The sequence below is a fragment of the Talpa europaea genome (genome assembly GCF_964194135.1).
Source record: "Talpa europaea genome assembly, chromosome: 14".
Taxonomy (NCBI): Eukaryota; Metazoa; Chordata; class Mammalia; order Eulipotyphla; family Talpidae; genus Talpa; species Talpa europaea.
The window spans coordinates 46,765,275-46,781,100 of NC_140082.1; the positions used below are offsets into that span (position 1 = coordinate 46,765,275).

At 41.0% G+C, this 15,826-nt stretch overlaps 1 protein-coding gene across 2 annotated transcripts in view; it reads right to left on the reverse strand.

The window, feature by feature from the left end:
• The window catches only part of PCNX2 (pecanex 2), a gene marked incomplete at its 5' end in the record, with an annotated part of 252,346 nt that overhangs the window by 194,031 nt on the left and 42,489 nt on the right, over positions 1–15,826 (reverse strand). For both annotated transcript variants that reach the window (XM_084252977.1, XM_084252976.1), the window contains 2 exons: positions 700–835; positions 14,755–14,848. In XM_084252977.1, coding sequence (XP_084109103.1) covers positions 700–835; positions 14,755–14,848 — 230 coding nt within the window. The remainder of the gene's footprint in view (positions 1–699; positions 836–14,754; positions 14,849–15,826) is intronic.

The following is a 15,826-nucleotide window of genomic DNA, read 5'->3' on the forward strand; positions in this document are numbered from 1 at the left end:
CCACCTTTCTTCAAGGTCTAGCCCAAGTGCCCCTTCTAAGGGGCCTTTGGCATCCTCTTTCTCCAAAATGCTCAGGGTTGAATCTAGCTCTAAAGGAGCTTAAGCCTGGGTATAAGTCTTAACGCGCATGTTATCTATCCCTTTGAATTCTTTGCTCTGCCTCTCACAGAGTTTAATTAAAGATCTACTGAATAAGCAAATGAACATCAATAAGTTGCCTCAGTAAAATAATTGGAAGGCTTCATGTTTTAAGCCCCTTGATGATAATGTCATTTGCTTTAAGAATAAAGTCTCTCTTCAAGTCAAACATTTCTTTTAAGAATCTCTGAATGCTTAATATATAAAGGCATAAAGAACGAATGAAAATAGAGATATTTTCCAAATTATGGGGGGAGATGGAGAGCATCCTAAATAAATGAGCTCTTTTGGGATCTGTGCTTCCCAGGAACCAAAGATCAAAGTAAATGAATTCCTAATGCATTTGGAAAAGCAATTAGACAGAGGCACTCCTTACTATCAACAGGATGGTACCTGTTATCTAAATGGTTTCTTTTCATGTCTGTTCAGTACAATACAATGCAGTGATACATCTACAACATAAAATGCAGAGTAAGACCTGACTAACTCTGCTAAAACCTGGAAATAGGAATCAAAGTCCCTGCTTCCAGAACATTCATGGACAGAGATATTGGAACGTACCCGAGGGGTTTCTGACTGGGTCCTCCGAGCTACCATTAGTAATAGCTGTTGTTGGAGGGCGCTGACTGCGGGGTCCCCAGAAGAAGGATCTTGACTCTCAGAAGTCGTGGTACTGGAGGAGCTGACCTGTATCTCTCTGAGGATAAGCAGAACAAAGGTTTTGGTTACCTGGAAGTATGGGAACTGATCTAGTTATTATGCACAAACACAGGACACTAGGGTTCCCCAGTACAGGTGGCAGATAAGGCTATACGACCTTGCATAAGCAGTAAAAAGTTGAAAATTGAGTCTACAAAGCTGTCTTCACGCAGAAGGGCAATCATTATTCCCACTCATTACTCAGGCTGGCAGGGTGGCAGGGTTCCTGGAATGGGTGGGCAGGAGCCTGGTGTGCCAAAAATAGTAACCTTAATTTTCTATGTATTTGATGGACGGGAGAGTGGTAGCAACAACGTTTAGTTTTATATGTTGTGAGTAGTTGGCTAGACAGTTCCCTAGACATGGGTCAGGAAGAAAGAATGTGCTAATACCTTTGTGCCTTCCTCCAACCCCCAACACTCTGCTTTTCCTACTCACTCCCACCAACCTCATCTCAAATAAAGAAAGAACATTTTTGGTAAAGGAAGTAACTCGGGTAAGTGAAAAAAGAGAATTTAGCAAATTAGTTGTGATCCACATCTCAATAGTTTTATGATCTTTAGTCACATATACATTGACTTAAATTAATAGAACTTGGGCCTCCCTGGTGGCGCAGTGGTTATATCTCAGCACTATCAAGCTATCGGCAGTCCCCTATGGCACAGCAGACCTCTCCTGTCTTGCCAGCTGCTCCCCTCAGCAGTGTATTTCAGTAGATCTGCCTGTTCTGCTCCCCACTCTGTCTCTGGTGAATTCTCTCACCACCCCCCACTCTAGCCTATACCCCAGCTCTTGTATGCATAAATAAATAAAATAAATCTTAAAAAAAAAAGAACTCAATACTGTCTCCAGCCTGGCATTTTTCCTTTGGCTCAGAAAGCAAAAATAAGGACACTCTTCTCCATCCTGCTTTTCTGGCAGAGAGCCAAAAACATTGAGGAGACACTGTGGGCTGCCCACCTTATAGTCCTTTCCTCCAGAATTCCTCCAACACAACTCTAATTTTATTAATGCTCCAAGACTACTTTACAAGAAAGACAAAGTCCCTCCCTAGTGCCAGGGCTAAACCTTGGGAACTTTATACCCACCATGGTAGCTGCATTCAACCTAGTCAGTGCTGGCTCTGGCAGAGAGTATAACACTGTTCTAAGAATCGATAACAAAGCAAAGGGCAATCAATTGGAGATAAGGGACCTGAGGGACAAGTTTTTCTATTTAAAACAGAAAAGAAGAAGGTAACTCACTATCTTTCTCTTGGGCTTGGGAGCTATGTGATTAAGAAACACATGCAGCTGCAGCAGCCATGCTGCTGTCATGAGGACAAGGTGCAGGACAGAGCCCCAGGACCGCAGAGCTGAGAGATAGAAGCTAGATTCATGAAGACAGTGTGGAGCCTCTGGATCTGCCACCCTTGCCCTGATCATAACTTTGAATTTCTTATTTTCTGAAATTACATATCTTGTTATTTACCCATTTTGAATTTGAGTCTCATGGTACATGCAGCCCCGAACTGGCGCAAGAATGTAACACTACACTAATGTAACTGCCTTCTGATTTCTGATCTCCCACTTCATTATAAAGTCTTTGATTAACTTTTCAATCTTTCCTTCCCCTAACTCCCCACTACTCTATTCACAAACATACAAATATTTATTTTATAGAAAGTGTTTAAAATACTTTTTTACTATTCATCCCTCTCTCTCTTATATACACACACTAAAAAAAAAAAACACCTCAGAATTCTGTACATTTTTAAGACATAATTTATGACTATTTTATCATGTATTCTGTAAAAACCTCCTTAAAAAGAGTCACTTAGGGAAATTCATATATTAAAGTCAGAGATTAAGAAAGGAATCAGGTAGGATAAGAACATAACAGTTTGAAAACTTAAAAATTCATTTATCTTATTTGGATGATTGTTCTGTAAATAGTGCTTTTGCTTCTTATCTGTATCAGTAGAATAATACCTGTCACTAACAGAGAAAAACAGTAAGATGTATAAAGATAATGATCATTCAAACTCTCCTGCCTTACACAAAAACCACTGAGTACTATGAGTACTATAATTCTGTCATTTCATAGCTAAACACAAAAGGATTCTAAGCACCTTGTTAATACAAATTCAGAGAAATCTAAGGCTCGGTAAATGCCAAAGTTTCACTAACGCCAAAATTCATCTGACTTCACTGTAAGTAATAGAGGTGATAATGATAAGCAATCACGCAAGGATGGAAATATGTGCCTCTGTGAGGAAATCTAGAAAGTGTAGAGCACCCTCTATTGCCAATGGAAATAAACTAAGCATGGACTATTGTGCAGGATGTATCAAACTGTTATGTTTTAGCAACCTCCTCTATCAATTTGCTGTCAGCAAGGAAACATGATGCAAAAAAGGTGTCAATAAACTGCAGCTTAATTTTTGCACACTGCTAAGCATGTTTCTATTGCAAAATAATACTAATTAATAACATTTTTAGGCAAGTCACTTAAAAATCCTACATAAGAATATAGGGCTTAGTTCCAACTGAGGTACATAAAGCGCCAAACAGCATTTAGCTAAGGCCACGTATTAAATAAACCACACCTAACCTTTTCATTGCCTTTATTGACTTTGTTTATTCTCATACTGGATAGTAACACAATACCTATGCTTTTCACACAAATAACATATTAATTCTAATTGTCTCTATAGCAGGGATGGGGGAAGAGATCTTGCTCTCCACTTATAGCTAGTCCTCTTTATCTTATAAAGAGAGACTCAAACAGCATGGTAAGTTTCCTTTCCATTAATCCCACAGTATTCTAAACAAAGCATGATGTTGTTAAGGAAGCTTTCTGAGATTTATGACTGGTGCGTCCTCAATAGAAAACCTGTACTGTCAGGTGAATATAAGATTCTTGTTAGGGCAGGAGGAGATTAAATGCTTTCATAAGCTTTGCTCAACTGGAAATGATCTTCACCCCCTGACTTAGAGATTGCTCTCTGGGATCTTGATGTTGTAGGTGCATCAAAAAGCAGGTGCACCAGCTTGTTCATTTAAGAACCACAAAGTCTATAATGTCTCAAAAGTTACTTATTGCATAAGCATTTACCTACCAAGCATAAAGAATTTTTGTTGCTTGGTACCTTTTACCTGTATCTCTTTTCAAACTATTTGCAATTTGTTCTCCCTTCTTTGATTTTGTCCTTTTTCTTTTTTGCTATGGACCATGAGTTACATAATCTTTAAAAAAAAATCTTTGTTTTAACAGCGTAAGTCCAAAGACCCCCCCTCCTCATTACTAAATCGAACATGAGAGTGCTAAGTTTCAGCTGCTCTAAAATGGCAATGGATATGGACACGCCCCCAGACCTGCAGTGACTACATGGTCAGCCACACAGAGTGACACTTGTACAGCTGGTCTTGTTCATCCAGCTCTCTGATTAAACCTCTGATAAATGGTTGTTTCAGGACTATTACAGAGATAAATTTACTTAAACGAAATTGAGCTCAGAGCAATAGCAGAAATAGTGATGGGTAGTGGAAACTGCAAAAAGATCATCCACTAGAAGATAAAGGTTAGCAGGGGGCTAGACTCTAGGCTTAGCCAGAAAGGTGTACTTTTGAATGGACAGAACTGGGTCTGGGATTGTTGATGGCAACATTCCATCAGGCTTTTACTCATGTAAGCTTTAAGTAAACAAATAATGGAAATATGTGAGCTTCTTCTGCATTTTTTTCTACAGCAGTCTACAATTTCCCATTGATATGGAAAAAGAAATCCTAAAATTCATCTTCCCCAGATCTCAAAACTTAAGAGTCTGAGGGAGGGAAAGGGCCTCTCTCTGCTTCTCTTCCTTTTTTTCAGACCTAGGACACACCGGAATAAGCTACATAGAAGGGTAGTCTAGAAATGAAAATCAGAGCAACCTGTTCAACATGTAGAATATTTAAATAAAGCAGCACTGTTTTTAAAAGTTATAACCTGCTATTTATAATTTTAATAGGGATTCCTCTTTCAATGTCTGCAAACAACTCTTCTTTTATATGACAGACAAATTTCTGCGTGTGTGAGCAAAGAAAACACAGGAGTGAGACAGTTTCCCATGGGGTCTGACTGCCCCCTTGTGGCAGCTGAGGCTGTGGTCTTGGGAACCAACCCCACAGAGCCCTGGGGGTCTCTGGATTCATACAAAGTATTCAGAGAACAGTAGTCTTTCTAGAATCACCCTTATAAGCCCTCGCCCCTTATGACTTTGTGCCAGCATGAAAATTTAATATTTCTCTAAAGGGTCTAAGAAAACAAAGGAAGGACTGCATGGAAAGATCTGAAAAGCAGGAGAGGCCAGAGAAAATTTGGAACAGCAGAAACTCTTCAAAGGCAAACTCTTGGATGGCCATCGACTCCTTCCTGATCACTTCCACTTGTTATGTGATCAAGGGCACCAAGAATGGCCACAGATTTAAAATTTAAAGCAGTAAACACATAACTCTATTGTGCAAGTCAACTCACTCTCAATATTTGTAATGAGTTAACAATTTCAATCTCATATATCACATCATATATGCATAGCATATAATTCACATTTCATTCCACATTTTGAAGACTGAATTGACTAACTTCCGGGCCGCATCATCTCCCTCAGTTATTACAAACCAGGGGTCCCTATATCTTCTGACCTTCACAAAATAGAGACTTAAGAGATGATCACTTTTTACAATTTTCTGACTGCTTGCCTTCGTTGAGAATCAGGAATATACTTAAGCATCATCATGTATTTAAAGGGTTTTTCCTGAGATTTAATGGTAATAAATAAAAGAGGTTTTACAGAGATAAGGGTCAGAAATGTTGATGATGCCAAAAAAGAGTAAGAAATATGAGGAGGCAAGAAAGACTAAGTGTAGGGCTTTACCAAACTCAATGCATAGTGAATGATTCATAAATGAGTCATAAAACAAAGCCAAACAATAAATATGTCCAGATCAATACATTGTCACCAAATCTCTCTGTATTTTTAACAAAAACAAGTACAGGTACAAAAATCCAGTACGAAAATCCTAAGAACTAGATGGCTCTAGAATGAATCTTTCATTCAGTAGGCTTTTATGCACACTTTTATGAATTATTGTTACTCAAAGCAAATGTAAATTCTGTATCTTTTCATCAGATTTCAGTGGAAAGATGATATATACTTCATATGTATTTTCATTAGATGGTTTATAACACTGAAAAAAACTGGATTAATACGGAAGCATAGTTATATATCTTTCATAGACTAAAGCTCTGCTATGCTACTTGGAAGAATTTCTACACACAAAAGAAAGACAAATCTGTGCTGGACAAAGAACAAACGATCAAGCTTTAATTGTAAAGGGAAATAACAAAAGTCTACTCTTCAAGGTATGCTTTCGACACAATACATACTTCCACTTCCTAGGCAGATAGCTTGCTTCAAGTTCAATTTTTCAGGCACATTAGTAACTTCAACTTTTGAAGCAGATTAACTCATTTCAGGTTGTGAGCTCCTGTACCAATCCTTTGTCCTGGGCCATGACACAATTAAGTGAATTTATCCACTGAAAGTTTTCCTAGATTGCAATTCTAAATGCTGCAATTCAAGTCATACCCCCTCATTCTAATTTCTGGGGTAAGCAGAACTAAATTACATAATGTCGCCAAAGGAACCTGCTTTATGGACAGTTATTGCACAACCAGAAAATACTGCTTATAGTTCTTTGGCAGTTAAGGGAAAATGTATTGGTTCCCACAATGACAGTGGGGCCACAGAGGGAAATTTGTTTCCTCCCCTGGTTTCCTCCAGGAATCCCCAAAGGGACATGAAGTTACATTTGCAAACAATTCCCTATTCATACTTGGGAATCAGGGATATAAAACTGTCACATGGCAGCTAGGCTTCACAATGGCAAAGAGGAATGACTTTCTTGCCAATAATAAGAATCAGTGGTTAATGGCCTGGCTGGAGACAATCCCAGTCGCTGAGCAGCAGCCTTACTAGGAACAGCCTGCTTTTTCAATATCTTCCATAGCTGGCTGTCTTAGAAACGGTCCCAACTAGGAATTCTTCCAAGTTCAAAATCAAAGTTTATGTTTACTATAGTAGGAAAATTCAGGATTTGATGGCATTAAAATGCAAAGTTTTAATGTCAAAGTAACTACTCTAAAATTGCCCCAGAGGCCACAGTAGGTTGACAGGGAGAATGCAAAAGTACTTCACCACCTGAAAGCTCATAAAGTGACTCATAAATGTGGTTGTTCTACCAGGACTCATCTAAAAGGCTCATTCTACCAGGCCCAAAGTCAGGACTTTTCACTGTATCAAGTCCTAGTGAACTTTGACCGCTGTCTTATCCCTTCTGTTTACAGGTAAGAGCTACCACTGAGTATCCTCTATGGCTGGCTCTGTCCTAAGCACTGTATATAAAATTATGTTTCACCTTTAAAGCCAAGTGGTAGGTTAATAACTAGTGTTATTTCTATTCATAGATGAGAAAACTGATGCTCAAGATGGTTAAGCAAGTTACCCAATGCCAAACGGAAAGCAATAGTCACAATAGGATCTGGAAGTAGAAGTGGAACTGCTGAAGGACAAGAATAGAAAAAAAAACTGAAAAGGAGGTGGGCCCAAGACCAGAAACCTGGCTCACACAAGGAGGTGGGGGTAGAAGAGACTAGCATAGCCACTGACACAGCTATGGAAACCAAGATCCTTAGGCGCAGACAACACAGTTTCAGAAATTAGTACCCTTAGGCGTGGAAGCCTAGATTACAAAGCATAACATTCAAGCAGGTATCCAAGGGCACATTCAAAGTAAAGACATGGAGATTGAGCCCATTGTAGAATCGCTGGTCCCTTTCAGATTCTCCATAGTTATCCAAAATTAGCAACCAACTGAAGTCTCTCAAGGAGTGAGTCCCTCCCAAACAGAAGACTGTATCAGTGCAGTCTCTGCAAAGGCTCGGGGCAGCACTCCCACTGCCCACCTGTGACTATGCAGGTGCTTCTTTTCACCAACTCTCTCCTGCAGGGCAGGAGCTTCCTTCCATGCCCGTTGCATGCCCATGACCTGTACCATGTCAGGATTTCTCTTCACTGACCTCCCTCAGCTTAGGTCGCTCTCCTCAAGGCCGCCCACTTGCAACCATGAGGGCCTCTCTCAGCAAATCTGTTCCTTCGGGGCAGCTCTTCCTGCACGCTTGTGTCTATACAAGTGTCCTTTATTCTTCTGTCCCTTTCCCTAATAAACCTGCTCTTTAAATATAGTTAACGGCTCTGTGTCGTGGAGAAACTTGCCTGGGAAACTTGCCGCGTGTTGCTGAAATGGGAGCTCTGGTGAAACCTTTCCCAGAGTGAACCCAAAGACCCTGCACTCTAAACCCACAGACTCCAAAAACCACAAAAGAACCATCTCCGACTACAACTGGTATCTGTGCTGCAAGATACTAGATCTTTGATTTCAAGGAAGGATGTATGGCTCCTGAAGTCAGATTTTCTACAACAGCCACCTCTCATATGGGCAGAGAGAATTCGTTCCTGGTGAATGAATGCAACACGGAGTGGAAAATCAAATTTGAGTCTGTACTTCTAATGTCTGTGTAGAGAAGGACATTCTTTTGCAGGGTCCCTACCACCTCCACTTTTCACTAACAAGAGGACAAGATCACAACCCATAATCCAATGCAGTGATCAGACAACCTACTAGTGTTTCTAACTCTTTCCCTACAACTGATACAGGGCAGGGAGAGGGGCACCCCAGACCCCGCAAACCTGCCTGCTCTAAATGGGTTCTGCCATCCGCCGCATCAACACAAAACATATGAGACTTTAATGGGAAGAAACTTTAATACAATTAGGAAACAATACAGGAAAGGCAAAGAATATAGTTTCTAAATTAAGCACCAGAAGTTACCCGTCACCTCACGGGTAAAAGTCCATCCAAATGGGATTGGCCCAGAGCAAGGCCCCAAAGCCTGCCACAAGTCTAAAGCATCTTCCAGTGGGGACCAACAGAAAAGGATCAGAAACAACCAGACAAATCTGCAAGGAAAAGAACAAAATCAAGATAAAAACCACCATTATCACCTCCCCACGGGTCTCTCACCCACATCTGTGTCACCCAGTCCACGACCAAAAGGCAAGCATAGTTTCTTCACATGTCTCTCTGCTCCATGTGCTTCCTCCAGGTCTCCTTCTGGCTCTCCATCCTGCTTCCTTCCTTCCTCAGTCTCCTCTGCAGCTTCTTCTCCTTCCTTCTCAGCTCTACCCTCCTTTTGGGTGGGGAAGGAAACCTGGAACCTCCCCCTTCCCTGGGGACCACCCTGTTATACAACCACCACAAGAGAGGGAGTTAATGGTTGATGCTATCTTGGTAATTCTACATTCAGGCCTAACCACTCCTGCTACAAATAGAACAAAGTATGAATTCTTTAACCAGCCTCATGGTCCCCAGGAGCTGATTCCACAACTCCTGTTCGGCTTCTCACACGCCATCCCTAAATGCTCAGCTGGTCTTTGCACTGTCCAGATATCCAACTGGGCCTGTTTTTGTCATGTTCAATGATTCAATTAGAGTCAATCCAATATTTATTGAATATCCACCTACAGCGGACTAAGTGGGGGTGCTAAAGGCACTTTAGTCATTGCTCGTTTTTCTTTAGACAAGTGCAATGTAGTAGGAGATGGAAGTTCCTCACCAAAAAATGAAGGACCAGGGAGAATGTGATAAACACTCCTCTGATGGTAATGTGGAAGGATAGATTTACCATCACAGTAAGGCTGATAAAGGAACAGAATAAAAGAGGCAAACTGTAATTGGAGTTTTGAAAGATAAGAATGCTAAAGTTCAAAAACTGAGTGGAAAGGGGCATTTCAGGCAAAGAAGAGCAGTGCCAGCAGTGTGGGCTTCCCAGAAAGGAGAGGGGCAGGATAGGGCCATTAAGGGGGTTTAGAGGAGCCAGCTCTGTGCCTTCCTGCCCAGACAGTGGGGGCCACATCAGAGCATGTGGCTATCACACGTGTCAACAAGGAGAGCTGCCCCACAGGCAGTCACAGAGCACAGGATGCTGTCCCAGAAGTCAGAGCAGGAGTTGACAGCTGGTGACTCACACACATGGTCAACCACACACACGACATGTGGCCTGTGGTATTTCCACAACATGAAAATAAGAAACATTAAACAAAACTGAGTTTTACAAATTAATGTGGGTTTCTAGCTCCTTGTGGCAAAAACCAGAAAATCTAGTCCCCCTTCAGGCTTACTGAAGATAAGTAGCAGCAGCCCTGAGACAGAACACATGCCCTCAAGAGAACTTCAGCATCAAGCCCACCCCACCAATTTACCTCCCTGCCGAGACACCAAAGAACTCTGAGCTTGTGGCCCTGCCATGGCCAGGGGAGCCGAGACAACAGTCTAACTATGGAGGTTGAACATGCTTCTTAATTAATCTTAGTCGCCTTTTCTGTAAAGTGGAGCTAATATCCTCTATCTCAGTTTTGCTGTTCAGATAAAATTAGAAAAGTTAATACAGTGCTTAGCACAAAATAAATATTTAATAAGTGGGGGGAGGGGTGTGCTACTACCAGAACTATTACAGGAAATGCTTCCTTCAGGTCCAGGAACTGGCACATGTTGCTCTGCATAGAGAGACCTGCACACTGGAGCACAGGTGTGAGGTGTGACTGCGTCAGCCCTTCCAACCTGCAAAAAGTTGACCTACTGGCACTGCACTTGATCAGCTGTACTATGCTCTGGTATCATTCCTTACATTAAAAAATAGGGATGCCATCTGTTATCTATATACACAGAAGCACAAACACACGCACAGAAACATGTTAATGTAGGGATTAAAATATTTTAATCGAACCAGCTTGTTTGCTTTTATCCTATTTTACAAGTTTTCTTTCCTACAACCAATTCAAAGACCCAAATTATCATCACATCAGGAGCTTCCACAGAAGCCCAGGCTTATTACAAATCCAGAGAAATTAGCCTCCCATGAACTGGTGGCATTGATTTCAACACCTCCAAGTCTGGGAAGGAATTTGGGACTGGTGCAATATCCATGATAAGCCTGTCAGACAGCAGTGTAAATCCAGAGATCATCTGACTACGTACAACTGAGCCATTTTTTCCTGAGCATGAATTAAACAGATGGCAGCTCCTTAACTGCTTTTCCAGAACTGTTTAGGGAACAGCTTCCATTATGCTATAATTTTGCTAAATGAGGTGACTAGAGTTTTGTACCAAAGTATCAAACAAAAAGTACTGCATATCTTCTATGCCCAGTGGGCCACCGAATTATTTGCCATCATGCTCCCTAAAAAAGTCCCCTCTGAAGGACTAACTTACTTTAAAGAGACAGTGTAATAAACATGTATATTCTCAAATAATAGTCCATACATCTGATAGACATCCTGTAATTTTTTTTAAAGATTTATTTATTTATACAAGAACTGGGGTTCAGGCCAGAGGCACAGGAGGGTGAAAGGATTCACCAGAGACAGAGTGGGGAACAGAACAGGCAGATGGACCGAAAATACTGCTGAGGTGAGCAGCAGGCAAGACAGGAGAGGTCTGCCTCACCATGTGGGTATCTCCTTGGCTGGCTGGGAATCAAACCTGTGCTGCAGAGGCTGCCAACAACTTCACAGTGCTGTACTCAACCCGTTGCACCACCAAGGAGGCCCAGAAATCATGTATTTTTTAATTTTTATCTTTGAATCATAAGAAAGAGAAGATATCTGTGGCAGCATGTCATTCTTTCCCAGAACTCTTAAGACCAAATGCCCTGCAAATTATCTTGGGGCAAGAGTAGGCAGTGAAAGACCTTGAGCTTGCACATGAGGCTAGAGGAATTAGACCGTATCTATGAGAATGTTCACAAGAGAAACACTAGAAATGTTAATGTTAGGAATTTCTCTAAGGGAAAGGTTGCTTTTACACCACTTGATTATTTTTCTCCTTAAAAAAAAGCTCGATAATTAATTCAATTGCCATTATACCAGAAGCAGCATCCCCAGGGGTTATCTGTTGAGTTTTGCTGCCCTGCATACATAGAGTTTTCTCCAAAATTCCGTCTAAAAAACGACCCCAAGTAATTCTCAAAGAGAACTTTCAATGTCAGCTCTGTGTATGTAAGCAGACCCAGTCAAGTCAAGTACTTGGCTAGCCTAAGTGACAGGGCTTAGATATGTGGCCAGTCAGAACCAATCATGCACTGAGAGTGGGTTGATGATAAAGAGGCAAGCAGTCTCCGTTGCTTTTGAATGAGAGAGGACATAACAGCTGGGGCTACTATAGGCATCTTTTGACCACCTAGGCGAGATCTTTGAGAATGTCAAAACAGTGCTAGAGAAAAAGAAAGTGCACCCTTGAACATGTCTAGCAAAGATATCTCAGTGGCATGACCCCCTAGATCCCTATTTGATGGACCTGTTTCACTTGGATTGTTCTTGTGTATGACAGAAAGGGTCTAACTGTGCTAAGTAGGTGAAAAGGCAGAGCTAGGATGGAACTGATTATATGAGATTCTCCACTAAGCCACATGACTGCACAGGAAGTCCAGCATAAACACATTTGGAACCCCCAGCACCCCAGCAGGGCCACAACCTGACCTCGCAAGAAGGCTTTCATTAAAGCAAATGCATTGTGGGAATGTAAACCCAGCCAGGTCTGGAATGGAGGGCAGATTAAATAAAGATGAGCTCTAATATAGAAAGGAAATGCAGAGGAAATAAAGAACGGCAGAATTACAGGAAATTCAATAAAGAGAAAGAAATAAAGGGAAGAAAGTGAGTGGCTTTGGGTGGCTCTGGGTGAAGTTTGGCATAAGCAAATGGGGTGTATTAGAAACCCTACATGGATGCTCTTTAATTCCTATTGGCATGTTTTTATTAATAGTTATATTTTTAGTTTTTTAAGGTTCTGGATATATGACCTTATTCTAATTGACATTGATGGCAACTGCAGATAAAAAATGTTTACAAGGCAAGAGGGAAGTAGTTACCCAGGAAAATGAAAATGTCTTATAATTTTATTTTGGGATAAAATAAGAGACATATATTTGATCTAAATATAGTTTCAGAATACTACAGCTTTCAACTGAGGGTTGTGGAATAATGACAGTGCTCAAAGTTGTGTTGTCATGTCATTAAATATTTTGTCTGAAAACACTGCCATCTGAGACAATTAAACCTATCAAGGCACTGTGCTGAGGTTGGACACTAGGCCTCCCTCTCCTCCAGGAGTCTCAATTTGCTTTTTGTCTAGGGAAGGAAAGTCTTATTTGTTGTCTCTTTTGAATGGTGTGTGGGTACCTGAGGGTCTCCAGAAAAGTGAAGGACATGCAGGGTGTGTGGAACGTGCCTGTTTCCCCAGGCAAATGATTCGGGACACAAGCAGGCAGCTTTTGAGCTGGGCCCAGTTGGGATTGTGTGACCAGGAAAGCCATAATCTACACTACCCAGCAACACTACCAAACAGACCATACCAGTATCCCTAAGAGGGTGAGAGGCAGCAGTGGCAGTGATGAGAACACCCTGAAGGACTGGCACACGACAGAATTCCACCTGGAGACCAATCACAAAGACAAAAGATCCACCAGGGAAGCTCCCCCTTTATGCTTTTCAGGAGTGAAGACTAAAACCACAAAAGTGGGCCTCCCCTGGTGACGCAGCGGTTGAGCGCTGGGCTGCAAAGCTGCCCGCAGCCTCTGCAGCACCAGTTCAATCCCAGGCAGCCGGCGAGGGTCCCACATGGCATGCAGACCTCTCCTGCCACGCCCGCTGCTCCCTCAGCAGTGTACTTCTTCGTCAGTCTGCCTCTTCTGCTCCCTGCTCTGGCTCTGGTGAATTCTCTCACCCTCCCGCGCTTCTGACTGTACCCAGTGCTTGTATAAATAAATAAATAAATAAATAAATAAATAAATAAACAAACAAACAAACAAATAAATAAATCTTTAAAACCGCAAAAGTCTCCCACACATTCTTATGTTTACATATAATTCTAGAGAAATGCATTTGAAAAATTTGCTTTCCCACTTGGAGGCATGCACATATGGATTATCCTCAAAGAATCTTGAAGCTCAAGATGAATGATGAATTCAGTTGTCACTAGTAAGATTTACCATTTTCCCATAATATAATTCATCTGTGTATTTCCAGGAATGCAAGTTAATTTAATATCAACTCAATAAAATTTTAAGTTAGTCAATAAATTCTGAGGGAGAACAAAAAAGATGTTCAGATTATCCACAAAAGAGCTTGCCTCCTTAGTATCAATGGGAACTTACTGCATTTCTAGTCCATTCCTTGGGACAAATTTAAACACGATTTTGAGCTGCACCACCCTTCCCGAAGGAATATTATTTTCTGCAAAGGGTTCCACTTTTTTTTAAGATTTATTTTTCTTTATTTATGCATACAAGAACTGAGGTACAGACCAGAGGTACAGGTGGATGAGAGGATTCACCAGCGACAGAGTGGGGAACAGAAGAGGCAGACCCCTGAAATACACTGCTGAGGGGAGCAGCGGGTGCAGCAGGAGAGGTCTGCTGCGTCGTGTGGGTTAGCTCCCTGGGCAGGGATCAAATTCATGTGGCAGTGGCTGGCAATAGCTTGATAGTGCTGAGACTTTAAACCCTTTTGCCACCAGGGAGGCCCTCCACTCCATTTTTACCTACATGATATGTTCATTTTTGGCAGTGGGTTTCATGAAAATGGTTCTGTTTATTTTTTGTTATTCTACTATGTCAGATTTTTTTTCCTTGTACACAAAACCCAGATTCTTTAACATCTACAAGGAGATCAACACATTCATCCTACACCAGGATCCTCAATTCATTTACAGTCAGAGTAAGTTTCATGTTCCCCAGCAACACAACAGCTCCCAAACTTGAAAACTGAGCTCTACTTACCGAGCACGAGAGACTACATCGTGATTTGATGGCTGCTGTTGTAAAGGGCCTTCTTTCTGATTTCCAGACTTTAAATAACAAGATCTAATTTCTCCTACAAAATCACAAAATTTCAGCACAGAGTATGTTACACAACTAGTTGTATATTGGACTAATTGAAAAATAAATATTGGCAATCTAAGTCAATTCATTTCATTTCTCCATAGAATGCATAACTTAAGAAAATTGTCCTGACATGCTTCCCTCTGATAACATGATCAGACAAGTTTGACTCCATTACTGATAACTAATTACTTTTAATGAAATTAACTTGTACCATTTCTTAATTCACTTTCAGGTAGCCTCTTCATCTTTTTATATTCTTTTCATTTGTCAGTATAATGTATATGCTATAGCCAGGTGTTTTTGTATCATATGCAAAAAGAGGCTTGAAAATGTTGTTTTGATTCAGAGACTGTGGGAGACCATCTCTCCCTTCAAATCCACAGATGAGCATGGCATAGCACATTGCCTGGTGTGTCAGCCTGGTAATGAGGAAAAGCAAGAGATGGAATTAATTTGCAGAGATAAATTAGCTCTGCTAAATAGGCCTAGGGTTTTGAGGTGTGAAAATCAGTTCATTTTGTACATATAAAATGATCTCTCCCCAGAAGAATTTATAGGAGAGCCTTCTTAGGTCACACAGAAGCATAATTAACCTTGTCTGCTGTGAGCAGCTGGAACATACATGGGTGAGCTGCACCTCAAAGTGAAGGTAAAGGTTCCCACCAGGAGAAACATCAACAAGGATAACCATAGGCCCTCTGAGGCTTTAATATAAGTGTTAGTGTAGTTCTTTATAGTGAAAGTGGTTCTTTGTATTTCTGCAAATTCAAAACCACTTAAAACTCTAAACTACAGATCTATAGATAGGATAACCATATAATTTATTACCCATATTAGTTTCCTTTTGAGAGTATAATAACAAACATTAATTGATCGATAAGGTCCTTAAGCCAAGACCCATCTGAGAAAAACTAGAAACTCCATCCTTTACCTATAGAACTTTGAAACTGTAATTCTCTATACTATT